At 42.5% G+C, this 22,322-nt stretch overlaps 2 protein-coding genes and 1 non-coding gene across 3 annotated transcripts in view; 1 reads left to right on the top strand and 2 right to left on the bottom strand.

Moving 5' to 3' along the window:
- GABRR2 (gamma-aminobutyric acid type A receptor subunit rho2) overlaps positions 1–11,323 on the bottom strand; it is a 40,810-nt gene extending 29,487 nt beyond the window's left edge. The window contains exons 1-2 of the mRNA XM_047102757.1: positions 11,136–11,323; positions 3,460–3,566 (exon numbers count right to left, since the gene is read on the bottom strand). Coding sequence (XP_046958713.1) covers positions 3,460–3,566; positions 11,136–11,323 — 295 coding nt within the window. The remainder of the gene's footprint in view (positions 1–3,459; positions 3,567–11,135) is intronic.
- Positions 155–243, top strand: LOC124529503 (small nucleolar RNA SNORD116). Its single transcript, XR_006966388.1, has one exon. It is a non-coding gene; the product is annotated as a small nucleolar RNA SNORD116 (small nucleolar RNA).
- A 3,999-nt stretch (positions 11,324–15,322) lies between the features above and the next one.
- The window catches only part of UBE2J1 (ubiquitin conjugating enzyme E2 J1), a 28,643-nt gene continuing 21,643 nt past the window's right edge, over positions 15,323–22,322 (bottom strand). Inside the window, exon 8 of the mRNA XM_047102256.1 lies at positions 15,323–18,655. Within this exon, the coding sequence (XP_046958212.1) occupies positions 18,377–18,655 (279 nt within the window). The 3' untranslated portion in view covers positions 15,323–18,376. The remainder of the gene's footprint in view (positions 18,656–22,322) is intronic.

The raw sequence follows: 22,322 nt of genomic DNA, 5'->3' as shown, positions 1-22,322 counted from the left end.
AAGGGTGGAAACAACCCAATGTCCACTAACAGATGAATGGATAAACCAAACGTGATCTATGCATTCAGTGGAATATTATTAAAAAGGAAGGGAATGCTGATCTATGTTACAACATGGGTGAAGCTTGAGGACATTATGTTAAAAGAAATAAGCCAGATTGACGATGACTCCCTCCTCAACTGCATTCTTTGAAAGCTGCACAAACTTGAGTGAGAACTCACTACCGTCATTCTCATCAGTGCTGGCAAGATGGCAGAATTCATATAGCGTCAAAGTTGTCCTGCAAGAGCTCTGGGGCCTAATGATGTCTAAAGAAAACATGAGACTCCCTCAGTCGCCCAAAGGACAGTGTTACAGCAATTAATCAAAAAGAAAAACCACAGTCCCTCTCCCTCCCTGCCATTCAATTTAAGCAGTCCTCAGTTTCCACAGAAGTAAATTTTCTAGATGTGCCTTGTAGACCTCAAAGTACTGGGAAGGAAGCTCCCATTCAAAGGCAATTTATCTTAAGATACTGTAAACAATACTAATTTTTTGTCTTCTTGAAATATACAAATTGTGCTATGACAAAAATAAATAAGTAAATAAAAATAAACAAAATAAGCCAGTCACAAAAGCCAGTCAAAAGCGGTATGATTCCACCTACACGAGGTACCGAGAGTGGTCAGATTCCTAGAGACAGAAAATAGAATGGTGGTTGCCAGGGGCTGGGGAAAAAGGAAAGAGCTGGAGTTAACTTTTTAATGGGGACAGGGTTTCAGTTTGGGAAGATGAAAACATTCTGGAGATGGGTGGGGGTGATGGTTGGATAACTGTGCCACTGACCTGTACAGTTACAAATGGTTAACATAGTCAATTTTATGTTATATGTATTTTACCACAATTTCTTAAAAACTAAATATTAAAAAAACCTGCATTGCAGCATATCTCCTAACAAATGGAGGAGACACCCCAGGTCTTTGGAGTTTCCTCTAACCAGGATGCACTAATGAATCAGGCAGCTGGGAGCTTAGGCAAGGTATTTTTGTTTCAACTGATCCCTGGGATTATTAGGAAGCTGCTAGATTTTTAATCTGTTCTCTTTCCAGACCGAAAAGGTCACCATGGGGTATCTAGCCTCAGATAAATTCTTCTTTATCAACTACTTTTAAACATCAATCCTCAGGAAGCCCCTCTTATAGAAATAAAATAGGAAGAGAGGACAGGAATAAGACATAACTTCACAACATCTTTGTTCAAATGACCTGCTTAGTGTGTGTGGGTGCTAAGCCGGGGAGGGAGTCAGGAGGGGCGAGCATGAGGGCAGGTTGGGCCCACGCTCTGCTTCTTACCAGGCTCCTGGCACAGGGCTGCCAACAAGTAAGGAGTTACTTGCACAGAGTCTGTTATTTGCAGAGTCACCTATGTCTGCCAGTCTCCTTCCTCAGAGACCTGCCTGCCACCTGGGCAGTGTCCCCTGCCCAAGGATGGGGTGCTGGATGGAATGGAGACCCTCAGGAGTACCTGCAGGGAAAGCTTCTTGGTTCTAACCCTTGTTCAGATACTTCCAGAGATTACAGATGATAACAGTCATTTAGGGGCACCTGGGCAGCTCAGTGGGGTGATCGTCTGACTTTGGCTCAGGTCATGGTCTCATGGTTTGTGGGTTTGAGCCTCGTGTCAGGCTCTGTGCTGACAGATGGGAGCCTGGAGCCTGCTTGGGTTCGTTCTCTCTCTCTCTCTCTCTCTCTCTGCCCCTCCCCCACTCATGCTCTCTTTCTGTCTCTCAAAAACAAAACATTAAAAGAAGAAAAGTGTTTAAATACATTAAAATATTTTCAGGGGTCCCTAAGAATATCATTGTGATCCTTTAACACTATGCCTACTCTGCCCGATGGGTATGTCAGTCCTGCATCGAGGGACATACAAGTCGAAAGTACAAGAAAAGACACTCTGCCAGGAGGGAGGGCCTAACCTCAGCAGGAGTGTGACCTGACCCAGTGAGTTCACCTCTCTAGGCCTCAGTTTCCCCATCTGGGAAAAATGATAGTATCTACATCACAGAGCAGTCCTGAGGACTGAAATAAGATCCTGTATGTACATACCTTGATTAGAATGGTGCCTGGTGCAGAAAAACCAGTATCAAAGTGCTGTCATTAATGCTATTGTGTATTTGTTGTCCTAGCCACTTAACTGACACTCTACCAGAAAGGCAAGGTGGATCTTCCTTGTGACAGGAATGTCTCACTTAGACCTCTTGGAGCAGATACAGCTATTTTAGAGTGGCTTATTTAGGAAAACTTTATTTTCATAAAATTCCTTGTGGGCATTATCATGGTGAGCCCTGGGGGAGCTGGTAACCTCCTGACCTGAGCCAGTGATGAACAACATTCCTGGGCAGGAAGAAGGCACATGGGACCATAATCTGCCTCCTACTTTTCTCTTCCTGCTCTGCAGGTGTCAGAGCTCAGGGAACTGAGTGAGAGGCTTTGCGGCCTTTTAAAATGCAAAGGCCCCTGGGATGAATTAATGTCTAATCCCATAACAGTCACACAAGAGGCAGGCCTGACAGCTGGGTTTTTCTAAAGGGACTTGAATCCTTATGTGTCAAGGGCTTTACATACATTATCTCCTTTAATCCTGACAACAACCCCAGATGTAGGGATTACAATTCCCATTTTGCAAACCAGCAAACAGAGGCTCAGAGAGGATCTGTGACTTGCCTGCAGGTCACCCCTACAGCCCTAGGGCCCTAAGAGAAGATCTGGAAACGGAGATAAAGGGAAAGGGAAGCCAGCTTGCCCAGGTCTGCCTTGGCCAGTACCTGTTGGCTGAAGTGCACCAGACCTCAGTTTCCCAAGTACACAAGTGGGGAGGGGTGGGGGGTTGCTGGCAGGGCACATCTTGCACATTCTGCTATTCTTACCCCACTCCCCGCCTGTTGAGAGCAGATGGCTCCTTTCCTGGCCTTCCTGTGGCATTTCTCCAATTCCTGGAAAGAAAGGACGGCCACCAGCCTGGCCACCCGTCTCTGACTGCAAAGCAGCAAAGCTCCTTAGGGGCCAAGTTTATGAGGGGACTCATCATGGGTTAAATTGTTGTTGCTGCATTGAAAGGCAGGTGGCCCCCAAAACCCCAAATTCCCAGCTAATCACTGGGAATGGTGGCTGACCCAGGGGAGCCATTTTGTGTCCAGACTCTCCAGGCTGGCTCATGTTTTAGGAAAAGAAAGCTGGCAGCAGCAAGGCAGGTCCACTCTGGTCGTACACATCTTAACCATTAGCAACACTTCAGCCAACAGCCTTCTTAGCTCATTTCCTTCCAACTCTTCTCTCCTTGAGGAAATGAGAGACTTCGGAAGCCGATTTGGGCTTATCTGACTGTGAGTGGGAAAACTGGGGCCCCGAGGGAGGGTTGTGCCTGAGGGAACAGGACAGAGCAGGACAGGGCAGCAGGCAGCCCCTGGGGACTCAGTCCTACCTCCAAAGGCGGGCCTCATGGAGAAATCATGGTCCTCCACTCTAAGAAGTGGCTGAGGTTTTCCCTTGTGGATTTTGGTCACGTCGAGGTTCTTCTTATATAGGTGACTGCAAAGACAAGCAAGAGATGTTTTCCCAATGACCCACAAAGGCATATGGGGAGATTACTCCCTATAGGAGCTACCTGTTAGACATCTCTTCTCCATCTGCCAAACGCTATACACACACACACCCCTCCTGACCCACCCTGTCCTCCCCAGGCCCTCATAGTCAGTCCTGAGAACCAGACTCTTGCAGAGCCTTTGTAAGGTAATGATTGGATGACAGCAGTTGGGTTGAATGGTGGAGGATTATATATATATATATTTCTTTTTAAACATTTCTCTTATGTTACTATAATACTGGTTTTGTGATGGGGGTGCCTGGAGGCTCAGTTGGTTAAGCATCTGACTCTTGATTTTGGTTCAGGTCATGATCTCATGGTTCACGAGCGCAAACCCCGCATTGGGCTCTGTGCTGATGGCACAGAGCCTGCTTGGGATTTTCTCTCTCCCTCTCTCTCTGCCCCTCCCCTGCTCTCTTTCTCTGTCAAAGTAAATAAACATTAAGAAAAAAAATTTTTTTTAATGTTCATTTATTTTCGAGACAGAGAGAGAGAGAGAGAGCATGAACAGGGGAGGGTCAGAGAAAGAGGGAGACACAGAATCTGAAATAGGCTCCGAGCTGTCAGCACAGAGCCCGACGCGGGGCTCGAAACCACGGACCACGAGATCATGACCTGAGCCGAAGTCGGACGCTTAACCGACTGAGCCACCCAGGCGCACCAATAAACACTTTTTAAAAGAGTTAAAAAAAAAGAATTCTAAGATTTTAAAAAAAGGAGAGAGTAGGGGAGGGAGAGAGGAAGGAAGGGAGGGAGGAAGGAAGGAAAGAAGGATGGATGGATTTGGGTCTAACAAGATGTGAGATCTAATTCCTTTTTTTTTTCTATGAATGTTTTTTATTTTTATTTTTTAAATATAATTTATTGTCAAGTGAGCTAACATACAGTGTATACAGTGTGCTCTTGGCTTCGGGAGTAGATTCCCATGATTTATCACTTACATACAACATCCAGTGCTCATCCCAACAAGTACCCTCCTCAATGCCCATCACCCATTTTCCCCCTCTCCCCTCTTCTCACCATCAACCTTCAGTTTGTTCTCTATATTTAAGAGTCCCTTATGGTTTGCCTCCTTCTCTGAAACTATTTTTTCCCCTTCCCCCATGGTCTTCTTGTAAGTTTGTGAGATCTAATTCTTTTTTTTTTTTTTTCAACGTTTATTTTATTTTTTTTGGGACAGAGAGAGACAGAGCATGAACGGGGGAGGGGCAGAGAGAGAGGGAGACACAGAATCGGAAACAGGCTCCAAGCTCTGAGCCATCAGCCCAGAGCCCGACGCGGGGCTCGAACTCACGGACCGCGAGATCGTGACCTGGCTGAAGTCGGACGCTTAACCGACTGCGCCACCCAGGCGCCCCTGTGAGATCTAATTCTTGACAGAAGAAACTAAACAGCCTTATAAGAAGTCAGCGTTATGTGTAGGATATTTAAAGATTTTAGAGGTAAATGAAGGGATTTTGTTTTGAATGTTTGTTGTTCATTTATATATACATCCTTATTTTATTCTCAGTGTTCTTATCACACTTCATGTCTTTTAGAGAAATAGGCATATTTCCTGTTTAAACTCTATAAGAGGAAAGTAACATGTTTCCTCTTTTGAGGTTCTGTTCTTTGACACATCTTTCTGTGAAATCCTCATTAACTTTCATTCTCTATCAGCTCTGCCCAGATAGTGCAATTTGATGGAGTTCTAAAGCTGGGCTGATCGATAAAGTAGCCACTAGCCACATGTGGCTGTTTAAGTCAATTACAATGAAATAAAATTAATGTTCAGTTCTTTAGTTCTACTAGCCATACTTATGTGCTTAATAGCCACATGAGGCTGGTGGTTACTATATTGGATAGTGCAGATCTATAACTTTTCCTCGGTCTCAAAAAGTTTTATTCTGCAGTGCTGGCCTAAAGGTTAGTCTGCCCCGACTTCCCTCCCCACCCAAGAAGCAGATTCCCCTATAAGCTGGGGCTTCCCACCTTACAGCCCAGGAGCCACCTGGAGCTCCAGACCTCCCAACTATTCTCTGAAGGCCACCTGGAGCTTCTCAGGGAGAAGGTGAAAACAGGGACGGGGCAACTCGGGAGCAGGAGCAGTAGTAGTATTTTCACTCATAGGTTCTTAGAGTACCTGGGGGTTGGGCAGAGGTGCCTGACCCTCTTCCCAGAGCCCTTGACCTCTGCCCTCAATCACCCTCGCCCCAACTTCCTCAGCATCTCCCTCGTCCATGGCTTATTCTCGTCAGCCTTCAAACCGGGTTCAAGTCTCTCCCACCTTGACCCCTAAGCAGAGTATCTGTCTAGACCGCACGTCCTTCTCGTGCAAAATGTATTAAACAGTGGCAGCAGTACAGGTGTGGCAGTTATATTCATCTTTAAACTTTTTCTTTAAAATGAAACTCTTTCCCCCTCCTAATAAATGATCCTCCACACAGCTGCATGTCACCTGCTGCTGCCACCCCTCACTCAAGTCCGCCCTGCGCCACTTGTGCTTGACCCGAGGCCCTGCAGGCACTCTTGCTGGGTGCTGGCTTCTCTGCCACACAGAGGGCCATGCCTCTGCTAGAAACCTGGTCTTTCCGGACCCGGCATTGGGTTCTCCTCCTATCACTCTGATGGTTCCTTCTCAATCTCCACTGCAGTCTCCCCCTCGTCCTCAGCCCATCCCTTAACTGCTAGTGTCCCCAGAGCCCTGTCCCAGCTGCCCTCTCTTCTCCCTCTACACCCTGTTTGGCAGGCTTGCCTATAGCTGTGGCTTCAATTGTCATTAACGTGTTGAGGATTCCTAAATCTGTACCCCCTGCTCTAGACCTTTTATCCAACTGTCTATCCCCAGTAGCTATCCTGTAGGCACTGAAACTCAACATACTCATGGGGAGCCTGGGTGGCTCAGTCAGTTAAGCGTCCGATTCTTGGTTTCTGCTCAGGTCATGATCTCACAGTCCATGGGTTCGAGCCCCACATCGGGCTCTGTGCTGACAGTACAGATCCTGCTTGGGATTCTCTCTCTCCCCCTCTCTTTGCCCCTTCCCTGCTTGCACTCTCTGTTTCTCTCTCTCTGTCTCTCTCTCTGTCAAAATAAATAAACTTTAAATATGAAATAAATTCAACACACCCATAGTTTGGTTTAAGACACACCAGTTTTGAGGTGAAAAGAGGAGTGGCTGAAAGAGGAGTGGGCATTCAATAAAAGGGAAAGAGAAGGGCGAGGCACTGAAATGGACAGAGTGGGGCTGCAGGGGCACCTAGGGACCAGGCCGGGCAGAGCCTTGAAGATCATGTTAAGAATTTTGTCTTTATCCAAAGGCAACAGGAAAACACTGAAGGTAAGCAGTTGAAGGAAGAAGCCATGATCAAAGTTGCTTTTAGACAAGCCAATCGGAGAGAAGTCTTCCTCCTGGTTAGCTGGAATATGGAACCCAGTTCAGTCCCCTTGAAGCGTGGTGGTCACCGTCAGGGTGCCTCCATGGAGCTTCCATTCTCACAGTCTCTGCCCCAAGCCTGGCTCCAGAAGTCAAGAGGCACCGGGCCCAGTGCCTGCTCAGCGACTGTGTGACAGGCCACATTCGACACCTCAGAAAAGACACCCCAGAAAGGTAGAGGAAGAGCTCAGCCAAAGGGCTTAGCAGATCACAGACATTAAATTGTGAGTGCAAAGGGCACACTACCCCTCTGTCTCACATGGAGCAAATCCCTGCTGGCCAGCAGTTTCCATATCCATTTAGAGGGGCGGATTAGGGAACAGAAGTCCCAGAACTCCAGCACCCTGGCAGGACAGAAGAGATTGGAATGGGAATGCCTATGCCATTGTTGAGTCTTTTTTTTCTTTTTAAGGAACCAGTTATTTGATAAGTCAGGCCACTAGTATCTCCAGCCTTGAGCTATTTGTGTGAGCCAGATGCCCTCAATTCATCCTTTCAGCGCCTGGATGCCTTGGACCGAAGACTTCAGGCTCCAGGGGTCATACCCTGAGTCCCAGCCCCATGTGGGGCAGCCAGAACCTCCACAGGACCTCAAACCAGCCTTGGGTGGGGAGAGAAGAATGATGTGCTTGCTACACCTTCAAGAAGCAGGGCTAGCGCCACTGTGTTGAAGTTTATTTGGTAACAATAATTGCAGTCAAAATGACTACACCTGTATGAATCACCCCCTCTCTGTGCAGACCCCGAGCTCTAGTTACCCCATCATCCCAGTGGGGAAGGTCTCAAAATCACCCCTCTTCAGTGGGAGAAATGAGGTTCAGAAAGATTGGGAAACATGGCCATGGCCAGAGAGCCACAGAACCAGGGCCTGAACCTGGATTCCCTGACTTCCTGGCACCACTTCCTTCCCAGGCCTCTGGGGAGGATGAAGGTCACTGGGTAGCAGGAAAGCAAACTGCTCCTGGGCCCAGCACAACTTGAGCCATGATGCAGACCAAGAGAAGGACAGCCAAGAGCAGGCAGTACCAAGGGGGGCAGCAAATAGGAGAGGAAATATGGAAGGGGCCCCCCAGCTCTGGGACCAGGAGGAACCAGAGAGTGTTATCCAGGGAGAGCCCAGACCTCGGAGCCTAGAGCGAGGTGCATTTTCAGATCTCTGGGGAAAAGGGCCTCTCCTGTAGGAAAGCAATCATGTGGTCAGGTGGCCAACTTAGGTAGCACGCAGGGAGGAGTTGGGAGAAAGCCGGGAGGCTGAAAGGCAGGGAGAAGAGAACAAATCAAATAGCTAAGAGAAAACAGGTTCGGGTGGCAGCAATTCAATAAACAGGGACACAAAGGATCAGAAAACCAGAAGTTTTTGAAAAGGTAGCTCCTGAGCAGAATAATTGTTTTGTAAGGGTGCCTTGGCCACAGTGATATGGAAGGTATATAGGTTAGAAGAGATCCTAACAGCAGTGTGTAGGGGTGTGTGTGATTGTATGTGTGAATGTGACCATATATCTTACATGTGAAGGGATGATTGTGTGTGTGAGACCATGTACGTGTGGTGTGTGTGTGACACTGTGTGAAATCCTATGTATGGTATGTGGTATGTGTGTGTATGACCGTGTGGGGTTGAAGGGTGGGTGACACAGGACTTCAAAGAAAAGAAGTGACCCTACAGAGATAAGTGCAGTAAAGTTTCAGGTCATTTTGGGGCTCTTGGGTGGCTCAGTCAGTTAAGTATCCAACTTTGGCTCAGGTCATGATGTGTGTGGTTCATGAGTTCAAGCCCTACATCAGGCTCTCTGCTGTCAGCACAGAGCTTTTGCTCTCGTTCTCTCTCTCTCTCTCAAAAATAAATAAACAATAAAAAAAATTTAGAAAGGCCTAGAACCATGTTTCTTGATATGACATTTTCTCTCTCTTTTTTCCCAGCCCCTCTGCGATAATTATTTTATATTTGTTGAATGTGTACGTTCATCTTTTCTTCCACCTTAGTATCTTATGGGATGGATTTCAAGAAACTCCCCTTACCCCTAAGGGTCAGATTCAATCTACCCCCAAGCTCATGCAGGTGTCTGGGAATGACTGCGGGTCTTCTGGGGAGTGACAGATGTGACAGCCCAGGCTGCCGAGCAAGATCCCTGAGGATCCCTGAGGGGCTTGTGCTGCACCCTAGCACCATTCTTAGGGAATAGACCATTCCATATAACGCTTTTCCTCCAGGCTGGGTAAATCAGGAAACCTACATTCTAGTCCTGTGGAGTCACTAGCCAGCTGTGTGAATTACCCACGCCTGAGAGCTGACTTTTCAGCATCCGTAAATGAGTCCGCGCTTCCCAATATGTGCTCTGTAAACTATGACTCCCACAAGATAGTCCAAAAAAGTGGGTTGGTTTTTTGTTTTGTATTGTTTTGTTTTTTTTGAGAAACTGCATAATTTATTTTCCCCTTCAAGATTCAGAATGTCTATTTGCATAATAAATGTTCTAGAAGCTCTGCTATAGAGACATCTGTTTAAAATCATCTGAACCAGAGCTTCCCAAGTTTCTTTGACCCTGAGGCCCCCTTTTCACACAATACCTATTCACATGTCACAGAATTAGAACGCAGAATAATTGCTGGCTCATGTGACCCCTGAGGTTCCTTCCAGTCCAAAAGCCTGTGATCCTGGCAAGATAACCAGGGCAAGACTTCCAGAGCAGTGCCTCTTTCCTGGCATCATGGACAAGTTTTATCTGTTTGCTTTCTGCCTGGGTAGCATCAGGCCCTGCAGAGCACATATATCCCCCAGGGAGCAGTCTCCAAAGCCAGCACACCCCTGGGGTGTTTAAGATGGTCCGCTGGGACACAGAAGATAGAGATTGTAACTCTTACTGACAGTTTTTATCTAAAAATAAGGAAGCAATCATTTTACTTTAGTATATATGTTTATAACAGTACATGTATATAATTTATAAGTAAATATACATATAGGTACAATTTCAAAAAATTGTCAGCGATAGCAGTGCCTAATTAAAAATAAAAACCAGTGACCTAGAAACTGTGTCTCAAGATATTATTTTATATTCATAATCACTAGTTCACACAACACTTAGTAGAATGGAAAACAGGTGTAGCATCTCACATGTGGTGTTTATATCTTAGCTGCTTGCTCTTTTCTTCTGAATAGTCATGTCTACATCAGGCCTGGAGTATCATTTTTTGTACATCAGTTCAAACAAACTTAATAGGGAACTTTGATTTGTAATGTAATGATTTTGATTGCCTCACCAGTATCTTGGAAATGTTTCCATTACATCGTGAAATGGCAATTCCTGTTGTCCACACATGTATTCCTGATAACCTAGCAAATTTCAAATACCTTTTGAAGATTCAAAACAGTGAAATGAAACCTGATACCATTTTAAAGTTGTTCCCAAATACTTTTTTTTTTAAATGTTTATTTATTTAGTTTGAAAGAGAAAGAGCACAAGCGGGGGAGGGCTAGAGAGAAGGGGAGACAGAATCCCAAGCAGGCTCTGCACCATCAGCACAGAGCCCAGTGTGGAGCTTGAACCCATGAACTGTGAGATCATGACCGTGCCAAGATCAAGAGTTGGACACTTAACCGGCTGCACCCTTCCAGGTGCCCCCCAAATAATTTAAAGGGGACAACTTCCATTTACAATGTTTTCTTAGTAGTTCAAACTAAATTCCTATATACAGGCCCCCCTCCAAAGTACTTGAGTGCAATCACTCAGCAGGCCACCTATGGTCCCTACAGGATGTAATCCTGAGAAACAAAGCAGCACAATCGGAGAAGTACAGGATATTTGACCCACAAAATCTTCAACTACCTGCCTTAAGTCAAAATGCTTGGGCAGAACACAGATACTAGAAGAAAATGCTCGACCCAGTCTAGCTTTGCTCTCTCGTGGCTTGTGACACTGTAGCATATTTGTACCCCGAGAGAGGCTGTTTTCAGTGAGGTGGTGGCCCTGTCTACCTCCGGCTGGAAATAGATTAATAGAAACGAGGTAACCCCTGGCCCTCCTGGGAGCCATCCCACTATGCTGCTGCTGCTGCTGCTGCTGCTGCAAGTGACCTCCCTCCCCCCTCTCCCCCCCACGACTTTACCTTGGCTTGGGCATTTCCAGCTGCCCTGTCCATCTCCTCCTCTTGGGCTTTCTGCTTTCCACAAGAGCCGCCAGGCAAAACAAGAACAAAATGAGTCTTGTGAAATAAGGCATTCTGTGACTGTCTATGATACCAGAAGCTGCTCGCCAGTAACCTGCAGCAGGGCAGACCCTCCTGGGCTGAACCATTGATTCAGTCTGTCGCTTTGTGATGGTACTTCTCCGAGGGGCTGCGAGGGCATGACTGGCCAGACTGATTTTTCCGATTCAGTATTTGATAGTGAAGCTCGACCCACCCCACCTCCCACCCCTCAGGCGTGACACAAACACCAAGGCTTTGCCCTCCCTGCTGCCTAATGATTGGCCATTAGTCAACAAGTTTGTCCTTCTGTGAAATTCTGCTGCCGCGGAGTCCGAGAGCAGCTTTGGCTAAAACTGTTACGTAAAAAAATTTTTAAACCTCTTGAATATGCCGGCTCTTTGCTGAGATCATTAATCCTTCCCTCTGGCTGCATAAAACCAGTCTGTCACATCCACCAGGGAGACAGCTTGGATTCTGAGTGGATATGCAGGAAAGACCTGATGGACAAGATGAGTGCATGAATGTGCTTAGGAAATGCTGAGTAAACACACAAATGACCTGTTTTCACAAGGTTGCTTTATTTCTCCATCTGAGAAATCATGCTTTGTCTATGGCCACGGATGCTTGCTTTCCCCCCACATACACATCTTTTTTTCAATGAAAAGACATTTGATTTTGAAGGAACCCGTACACCAAAGGGGAATTCATGATTATGTAAGCTCTTCTTCCGATCACGAGCATCAGATTAATTTTGGTCTTCAATCCTAAAATGTATAATTTCATCATAAATTAGGCTTGATTCCTATCCTGGGATATGGAATTATGAACACTAGGAGTGTAAAGATGTATGTGGTTATATTTAATCTACTGAAAGGAATAAAATGCTTAAAGACTACTTATTGCTTGCCTGCTGTGTTCAAGATGGAGAGGAGTTTGGTGTGGTAGAGATGTAGGGAGATGAGGTTGGAGGTCAGGAAGAACAGTAGCCAGAACTGAAACAGAATTGGGGTTTTATTATGTAAGAAGGAATCAAAAGAAGTTCTTTTGATTCTCTAAGCAAAGTGGGGTGACATGATCCACTTTATTTTTTTAAGGAATTCCTAACTGGGATCAGTTGGATGGGAGAAGTTGTAATAACAAAGGAGGGTGAGGTCTTGCCCTAATGGAAGGGAAGATGAAAGAAGAGGAGGGAAGAGGACAGAAGAATGAGATGGTCAAGTTATTTCTGAAGTAGAATACATTTGCTGACTGAACAGAATGGGAGGTGATAGAAGTCAACAGTGTTATCTACAATTCTAGTTTGGAGGTAGGGCTGGTGGATGGTACCACTATTAACCGATATCCATTAGAGGTGGACAAATTTGGGGGAGAGGACATAGATTTTTGACTTGTGGAGTGTGAGGTATCATGGGACTTCCAGATGCCCGATAGGCAGTTGGAGTATAGAGAAGCCTGGAGCTCAGGAGAAAGGTCTGGACTGGAGAAATAGATTTGGAGCCTTCAGTGTATGGTGGTAGTTTAACCACAAGAAAGGGTGAGATCTTCCAGGAAAATAGAAGTCCCAGTGTAAGTGTAGAACCTTGAGAATCTATATATATATTTTTTTAAGATTTTATTTTAAGTACTCTCTATAGCCAATGTGGGGCTCCAACCCACAACCCCAAGATCAAGAGTTGCATGTCCTACCGATTGAGCCAGCCAGGTACACTGGAACCTATACTTCGAATGGATGGATGGGAAGCCCGAACAAAAGCATAGAGGGTGACTATGAAAACCAAAGGAGTTTCTGGTTTGAGTGATGTGAGGAAGTGAAGGCAGAAAACAGCTTCAGCTGGATCTCCAAACTTCGATTAACTGTAGTTTCAGTTCAAAGATGTGGCAGGAAGCCAAATTACAGGAGTTAAACAGGAATTTGGGAGTGGGAATAATTCAGTATGGGGACTAATTCAGTGATTCCCAAATCTGGCCACTTCTCAGAATTATCCAGGTAATTTGTTTAAAAAGTCACATTGCTCCTGAAGATTTAGTGGGAAAGGGATGAGACCCATTAAAGTTCTTTTCTGTAGATTTTGTTCAAAAGATCACTCTTTTCCTCTCTTCCATTTGAAACAGGCCTATAAAAGGACTGGCTGGAACCCTAGAATTGTTCATAGATATTGTTGGTTTTCAAGAAATATTTGTTTTGTTTTGGATACATTTGAATACAATGTTAGGTCCTATCATTTTTTTTTAATCTTTCTTATTTTCAGTAGTTCAATTATTGTGATCACAGTACGGAGAAAAACTCAGTTGGAGATAAGTGTAACTTTTTAAATAATGGCTTTACTGAAATATCATTCACATGTCATGAATTTACCTCTTAAAACTGTGGTTTTTAGTATGTTCAGAGTTGTGCAACCATCACCACTATCTAATTTTAGAACATTTTCATCTCCTCCAAAACAAACCTCATACCTCCTCCTTCCCTTCACTTCCCTTCAGCCCTTGGCAATCACCAATCTACTTTCTGTCTCTGTGGATTTGCCTAATCTGAACATATCATATAAATGTAATTATACAATATGTAGCCTTGTGTGTCTGGCTTCACTCAGCATGTTGTCTTTTCTTTCTTCCTTTCTTTCTCTTTTCTTTCTCTTCTTCTCTCCTTCCTTCCTCTTTCCCTTCCATTCTTCCTTTCTTGCATGATGTTTTCAAGATTCATCCATGTTGCAGTATGTATTATAACTTCATTCCTCTTTATTGCCAAATAACATTCCATTGTAGAGACAGAACACATCTTGTTTATCCATTCTTCAGTCAATGGGCTTTTGGATTTCCAGTTTGGGGCTACTAACAATAATGCTATGAATATTTATGTACAAGTTTGTGTGAACATGTTTTTATTTCTCTTGGCAATATACCTGGGAGTAGAATGGCTGGGTCATATGGTAACTCTGCTTAACTTTTGAGGAACTACAAGTTTTTCAAAGGGGCTGCCCCATTTTGCACTCCCACAAGCAATGGAAAAGAACTCCAATTTCTCCAATTCCTCACTTTTTTACTCTAGCCATCATAGTGGGTGTGAAGCAGCTTACTGTACTTCTGATGTGCATTTCCCTCATGACTGATGTTGAGCATCTTTCCATGTTTATTGGTCATTTGTGTATCTTCTTTGTACAAATGTCTATTCAAATCCTTTGCCATTTCTCAATCAGGTTATTTCTTTTTTATTATTGAGTTATATGAGTTCTCTAGATATTCTAGATGCAAGTCTCTTATCAGATATATTATCTGCAAATATTTTCTCCCATTCAATGTTATCTTTTCACTTTTAAGTTTATCTGTTTTGAGAGAGAGAGTACGTGCAAGCAGGAGAAGGGAAGAAAGGGAGAGAAAGAATCCCAAGCAGGCTCCGTGCTGTCTGTGCAGAGCCGGATGTGGGTCTCAGTCCCACAAACCACGAGATTGTAACCTGAGCTGAAATCAAGAGTTGGATGCCTAACCAACTGAGCCACCAAGTACTCCTTTCTTTTCACGTTATTAATGATGTTCTTTGAAACACAAAAAGTTTATTTTGATGAAATATTTTTTTCTTTGGTTGCTTGTGATTTTGGTCTTGTATCTAAGAAACCACTGCCTCACCCATGTCATGAAGATTTAGTATGTTTTACTTTAATAATCTTAGTTTTTGCTCTTAATGCTAAGGTCTTAGGTCCATTTTAAGTTTTATATATGGTGTAAGACAGGGGATGTGTAACTTTAACATTTGCTCAGTTCTCTCAGGAAACAGGACTGGCCCCAGTGCTCACGCTCAGAGCTGTGGAAAGGCCCCAGTAAGCTGTCAGATTAGGCCAGAGAGCACAGTGGGACTCTGGTTACACACAGCCTTATGACCTACATTGAAGCTGTGGGCTTAAAAGACAGAATGAGATCTGTGCACTGAAGAAGACACCGGCTGCAGTGTGAGGAATGGGGTAAGACTGGAGACTTGTTAGAGGTTACTGCACTAATTCAGAGGAGAGTAAGGCTCATTAGGATAATGGCAGTGAGCACGAAGTGGTAAGATGGGAAAAAATATTTAAGGAGGTAGAATGGACAGAAGGCCGAATAACATAAAGAATACCACCTTTGGTCAAAACACGGTATGAATAAAGTCACTGGTTTTATTGAGCAGCTCAAACTAGTTCTGAAGGCAACTGTTCAAGAGGTGTTCCAAACAGCTTCTGAGCAAGGTACAAGCCTCCCACAAAGGCTTAAACAGTACACATGTTAATGTACACATTAGTCTTTGTTAAGAGGCAGGTTCACTAAATGCATTCGCTTTTCATATACTTACTTGCAAATGATGGAACAATACAGGTTTTTCAGTACTTCAGCCTAGGTTTCTGCCCAAGTAAGTCCAAATGTGTGAGATTTGTTTACAGATTCTGGTCTATAAAAATGGGAGGTCTCAAGATACCAGAAAGTTTATTCATAGCCAAAAATAACAAAAAGATTTCTTATTCTCCTGAAATAGGAACTATTATATTTCCATAGTCAAAATGATAAACAACTTTAAAGGTTTTTTTAAAAAAATTAGGTGAGAATTTTGATGAAATTCATTTATTTCAGTGGAACAAAACAATAAGCAGCATGAAAATGTAAAGTGCTACATAAAAGCCCCACAATACATAAAATTTGAAAGGTTTCATTGGCTTAAACAGTTACAGGTGATACAGACATTATATATTTTTTTGACATGCTATTCTAACTACCTTGATATGTAGTCATGTGCTTTTTTGGTCAAAGAAAAAGCCATGAATTACCTAAACATGAGGACTGGGGGAAGGAGTCCTAAACCTTCACCAACCAGATACATATCTGGTTTTGTCCCGACACTCTAATTAAAGGGATAAGGTGGGGCTTTAAAAACAACTGTTTTCTGAAGAGTCTCTTCAAGTGGCATTTGAGTAAGAATAGCCCCAAAGATCAATTTTGTTCATCAACTCCACGATGGGGATCAGATTGACAACTTAAGGATTTTTAAGTAGCATATGTGAGCTGAAAGGGAAGGAGCAAAAAATATGCCACTTTTCAGATATGTGTATCAGGTGCTTAAAACATCCCAATACAAACAAGAAGGTGACCTATCAGTTGACAGGTGAGGGAGGAGAGGCAAATCAGAGAAGGATCTGCGCAATTCAAAATCTTCTTGGCTTAATCAATCTTAAAGTATAGGTACACTCCATTGGAAACATGCAACAGGATCACGTAGATCCAGAGGTTGGCTCAAGTTTCACTGAGAAGAAGCGGAGGAAGATTGTTCCTAGCACACGGTTCATCTACAATCAAAGGCTGAAAGCAGGGGGACTTTCTTCTTCTCAGGTGATAAGGTCATCTGGTCTTCCCAAGGGTCAGTGACTTCTTGCTAGGAGACCACTGAACTACTTCTAGTATTTTGTGTTCCAAACCAAGACTTCAGAATGTGCTTTCCCATGGCAATAAAGTTGTAAAATGGTAACCTTTAATTTTCCTGACATATGAGGTGTTCATAAAGTCCTTGAGCTTTTTAAAACTTTACTAACTTTGGCTGTAGATATAACAGAAACAATCTGTAAACACTTTTAAAATGCTAATTTATTAATCCTTAGACAATTATGTATTGTATAATAGTATACAGTATGTTTATTTTAGATGTGGACATAAAGGAAAATGGCTAGCAGATGAAAATAGAAATTTTGTCTAATAATTAACAGACCCAAAGTCCATAGCAGCAATAAAAATTAAATTTGCCTTTAATAGCATTTTACAAATTGTTTCTATCTTGCCCATAATTTCAGTTAGTTAAAACTACACTAAGGACTTTATGAACACCACCCTCCAAAGTATTCAAGATACATTATGGACAAACTTTTGTGGACTTTCTAGAACCTGAACACCACTTACAACATTGAGTTGTTAAAAAAAACTCACAAATGCACCCTTAGAACATAACCTATTTGAGAGCTGGGGACTGCCTATATTTAAAAACTACATCTTCATTAACAAGTACTCTTAAGAGTGCCCTCAACGCTGTTACCAAACATGCTGAAGGCAATGCTTTTCTGTGATTCTATGTTCTCATCAGGCATTATGATGATAAAATTACCTACTAGAATCTGTGAAGTTAGCTAGCACTAAGTTATATATTGATTTTGCACTGACAATTATTTCTTGGGTTTTGATTAGGTGGACAATTCTAAGTAAAGGTTTTTCTCATTTCTATCACTGTTACTTGGGCCCTGAGCTTTTCTATTGAAACGGTACATAAAATACTTCAACATTATGCATATTCCTGGAATAATTACATTTATGGTGATTACAAAGCTAGACATGTAATACCTTCAAAAGATATACAATTCAAAGCAGAGCAAACATTAAAATCTGAAGATCCTTCCACTTGACTTCTGGAAGAAAATCAACTGATTTCTGGCTTGGACCCTTCCTTCCTTAAAAAAAAAATCTATGGAGGGTTGTTTCCTTTTTTATTTTTAAATCTTGTGTATATTTGGGAGAGAATGGGATAACAGCATACCAAAGTGGTTTCAAAGCATCCTTTCCTCTTCAAATAACATCCAGGAACAAAGATGTAATCTCATTTCTTCATAACTATTTGACTGAAATTGTTACTTTCACTGAGCAACATTTAGGACACAAAGTCAGTCACAGAATGGGCAATTCCAGTGCATCTTCTATGAATGACATTCTCAGCAAACTATTTGAAGAGCTCTACTTTCCCTTTTCAACTCTTATCCCTGTTGTCATTCTACCTAAGTAGAAATAGAGTACTCAATAAATGGTACTGAGTAACTAGTAATACTCACTGGAACTTAAAACACCATCTTTTATCCAAAAATGTCAAAGGGCTATACAGAGAAGTATCACAAATTTACAAAAAAGAAGCCGAGGCATGAGAAACAACAATAAGTTATTTCCCTGTAAAGCAGGTCATATGGTGAGACAAGGGGCTGTGACTTCAGTCCCTTGAACTAAGCAGGATACAGTCTGAAAGTCTAGCTATATTTATACTGAATTTATAAGGATCAAAAAAGGAATGAAGGGTAAATACAAAATAATCTTTTTGTAAACAATTCTTAGATTATACCCAATGCAGAATGTTTAATGAAGCAGCAGAGTCACAGCTCTTAAGACACAAAACAATATTATAACTCAAAGTCAAATATGTACTCATTGGCCAGATATATTCGTCTGAATATAAGAGCTGCCAATGCCAAAGTCAAGATGACAATCAGGACAGCGGATCCGCCATGATCAGTGTGGTTGTCTCTTGGCTGCTGGCCCTGGATCACATCTGGGGAAGCAGACGACCGTCTTTGACTCTGCTGCTGGGCTCGGCGTTGTCGAGGGCTCATGGAGGTATTCTTAGCTACAGGTTGAGCAGGTTGTTGAAGGGATGCTGCTGAGGGGTTCTGGGCTCCGTACTAGAAAATTTTAGGGAGTTTTGTTTGAAACTGGTGAAGAAAACTTGTATATATATCTATTGTCCATTCAAGAGTACACAGAATCTGAGAGCACTAAAATACAACTAAAGGCAAAACTACCAAGCTGAATGCTGGGACTAATTACTCACCCTCCTGAATAAGCCAACACCACAACTTATTCTGAGTACTCACCAGGTGGAGGAAAAATTTATTAGCAACAAATAAGACGAGGATAGAGTTTAGCCATTTGCTCTATAGAAGGCCTTCTACTCTCTTTCAGGTGGTAACTCCAGCAATATCTGTTAAGCATCTGGACACCTCACTTCTTGTAGGAGAGCCAAGGAAGAAAGCAATGTGATTTCTTTTCTGCTAGAAAATCTGCCATCCTAAATGGCAAAAAAAAGTTTAACTCCTAACAGTATGCCTTTCATGAACCAGGTCTCTTCCAACATGATCTTACTATATCAGCATGCTTCCACCAACAATCACGGAGCATAGAGCATAATTTCAAACCGTGCATTCTTCACAGCAGTACTGTTGTAAAAATCAGATGTAGTTTTCAAACCAGGCTTATCCTTCCTCATAACTCCTGTCACCTGAACACAAGTCTAGAAGAACCCTTTACTGTGTGTTTGAATTGTGTTACTTTATGTATGTAAAGCATACTTAGGCATACTAGTTACCCCCACAAAGCACAAGGTATCAACTGCTTTCTCTCCTTTCAATGACTGCCTAGGCGGTCAAGCATAACCATAATGTGGTACCAAGCGATTCAAAATCTTGAATAACAGTTTATAGATAAGAAAGCTCTATAAAATATGAATTCTATTTATATAGACACCTTAACTCTTTTATTTTATTTTTTTTAACATTTATTCATTTTTGAGAGTGAAAGAGAGCATGAGCAGGGGAGGGACAGAGAAAGAAGGAGACACAGAATCTGAAGCAGGCTCCTGGCTCTGAGCTGTCAGCACAGAGCCTGACGCGGGGCTCAAACCCACAAGCTGTGAGATCATGACCTGAGCCAAAGTCGGATGCTCAACCGACTGAGCCACCCAGGCACCCCTAGATACCTTAACTCTTAATAACCCAATGGCCTTTAATTCTTTTACTGAAAACAACTTTATACTGGTTCTATTTGTGCCAACACCCTTTCAAATAAAAAATAAGAATGCATGTTTTATTCAGAATAACTATAAAAACTGAGTAAATATAAAACATTAAAGTACTTTCCATCAGAGAAAATTTCAATATTGAGTAGGAAAAATAATCAAATAATATAATTCAAATACTTTCTTTAAAAGATAAGAGGATGGGCTTTGCCCTGGCAATAGCTATAAACATTAGGGAAGAAACTGCTGATCTGAGTTACCTACAGAAGAAATTACATTTTAAATCTGACATTCATTTCAGCATTAAAAGGTTTAAATCGGGGCGCCTGGGTGGCTCAGTTGGTTAAGCGTCCGACTTCAGCTCAGGTCATGATCTCACGATTCGTGAGTTTGAGCCCCCCGTTGGGCTCTGTGCTAACAGCTCAGAGCCTAGAGTCTGCTTCAGATTCTGTGTCCCTCTATCTCTCTCTCTTTGCCCCAACCCCGCTCACACTCTGTCTCTCTCTCTCTCTCTCAACAATAAATAAACATTAAAAAATTTTTTAAAAAGAGGTTTAAATCATCTGAGTTTCTTAAAACTATCCTTTGGAAGCACTCATACGTAATGACCCATAACACAGAAGTAGAAAAGGAACTACTGACTTTTGAGTTAAAAATATAAAAGTTAGTGCTGATACTGAATTAGAGCTGCACAAACTTGGACTTCAAACTCCAGGACTCCCAGCAACAATACACTCATTGAAGAGAAGAGATCCACAAAGTGGCAGCATTTTATGAGGTCTGACATTGTCACAGGCATCCTATTATATCTTAATAAATACTCATTGGGTTGAACTGAGTTACAGCAACCAATACAGTAACATTCCATTTAAACTCTCCCATTCTTCCAACTACTCAGCCAAGAAGTTAAAAGTGTCTGATGCAGCAAAAGTGCTCAAGGCTTGCAGGGAAAGCTCTTAAGGAAAATAAAAAATATGAAGTTGCTATCAATCCAGAAACTAGCACAAGAGATTGGTTCAGTTCAAAGCTTTTCTTTTCTTTATTTTAAATACCTACTTTCAGAGACAGGGAGTGTGGGCACGCACACACAGGAGCAGGGAAGGGGCAGAGAGAAGGGGAGAGAGAGAATCCCAAGCAGGCTCTGCGCTGACACATGGGGCTCAACCTCACGAACTGTGAGACTGTGACCTGAGCTGAAATCAAGAGTCAGACACTTAACCGACTGAGCCACCCAGGCGCCCCAAAGCTTTTATTTTATACATGTTATTTTTTCCATTAGTTTGAGGGGAAAATACAATGCCCATAACCCTGACTAGATCAGGGAGCCTTATCATTACTAGGCTGGCTCTACCACTTGGGAGATGCAGAGATGCAAGACCCTAAGCAAGTTATTCAACCTAAGGCTCAGCTCCTTCATCTGTACAGTGAGGATAATATCCAGTTCTGTAGTTACAAGGATTAAAGGCAGTGATGATATAAAGTGCTTAGGATACCCAACAGCTGATTAAATATTAGTTATTATTAACATTGTTACTATTAACATACCCCTTTGGAGACACTATATTTTGATTTTTATAAAGTCATTACTTAGGACAGCTTTTCAGACCTCTGTTGGTATCATTAACATATTTAGAACAACACCTTAAAACACTGACCTTAGATATTTTAGTACATGCACTTAATGAAAATACTCATATAGACATACTGCTTTAATGTAATGAGATTCCTCTATTTCAGATGCCTTTTGATGTTTATTTTCTTTTTTAGAGAGAGAGACAGACAGTGCAAGCGGGAGACGGGCAGCGAGAGAAAGAGGGAGACACAGAATCCGAAGCAGGCTCCAGGCTCTGAGCTGTCAGCAGAGCTCAATGCAGGGCTTCCACTCACAAACCGTGAGATCATGACCTGAGCTGAAGTCGGATGTCTAACAGACTGAGCCACTCAGGCGCCCCAAGATGCCTTTTAGATAATATATTACTGACTAGTGCTGCAATATAAAATTCTAAAATTTTTCCTATTTAAAACAATCACATTAAGGGAACACGGTAACAACCCCAAGGTTATAGACCCAGAGGAACCTAGACTATTTGGAGTTTAAGAACTAACTGGACAAAATCTTGGCAGTTCACATGGAGTTGGCTTTAGCATTTTCATAATGCTGTGTATGTTTGTTGGTAGGACTTGTAAATCTTTGCTGTTTACCTAAACTTGTCCAAACACACCTATCACTGAATGCAGACTTAAGTCATAACAATTTCCATCTCCTTAATTAAGATGAAGTGACCATTTTGGGGAAGATAGAAGTATATGATGCTGTATTTAATTTAATCTAATTAATTTTAAAAACCATCACAGTCACAAGTAAGTCCCCTGTAATACATACAAATTTTCTATAATAATCTGGAATAACCTGCATCTGTGAAGGAAGTTTTGTGTGTACTTTTTAATACAAAATGAAACAGTTTATTTGGAATCTCAATCCCTAGGAAGAGGGAAAAAATCTGACAGACTGGAAGAACATAAAACTACCATCAGTATTCTCCCCAGTCTACACA

Source organism: Lynx rufus, unplaced genomic scaffold (assembly GCF_022079265.1).
Source record: "Lynx rufus isolate CCGP_SWC_20201006 ecotype Redwood Valley unplaced genomic scaffold, mLynRuf1.p SCAF_6, whole genome shotgun sequence".
NCBI classification, from domain to species: domain Eukaryota; kingdom Metazoa; phylum Chordata; class Mammalia; order Carnivora; family Felidae; genus Lynx; species Lynx rufus.
Note: the sequence above shows the minus strand (reverse complement) of the source record. Positions and strands in the feature narration are given on the sequence as shown.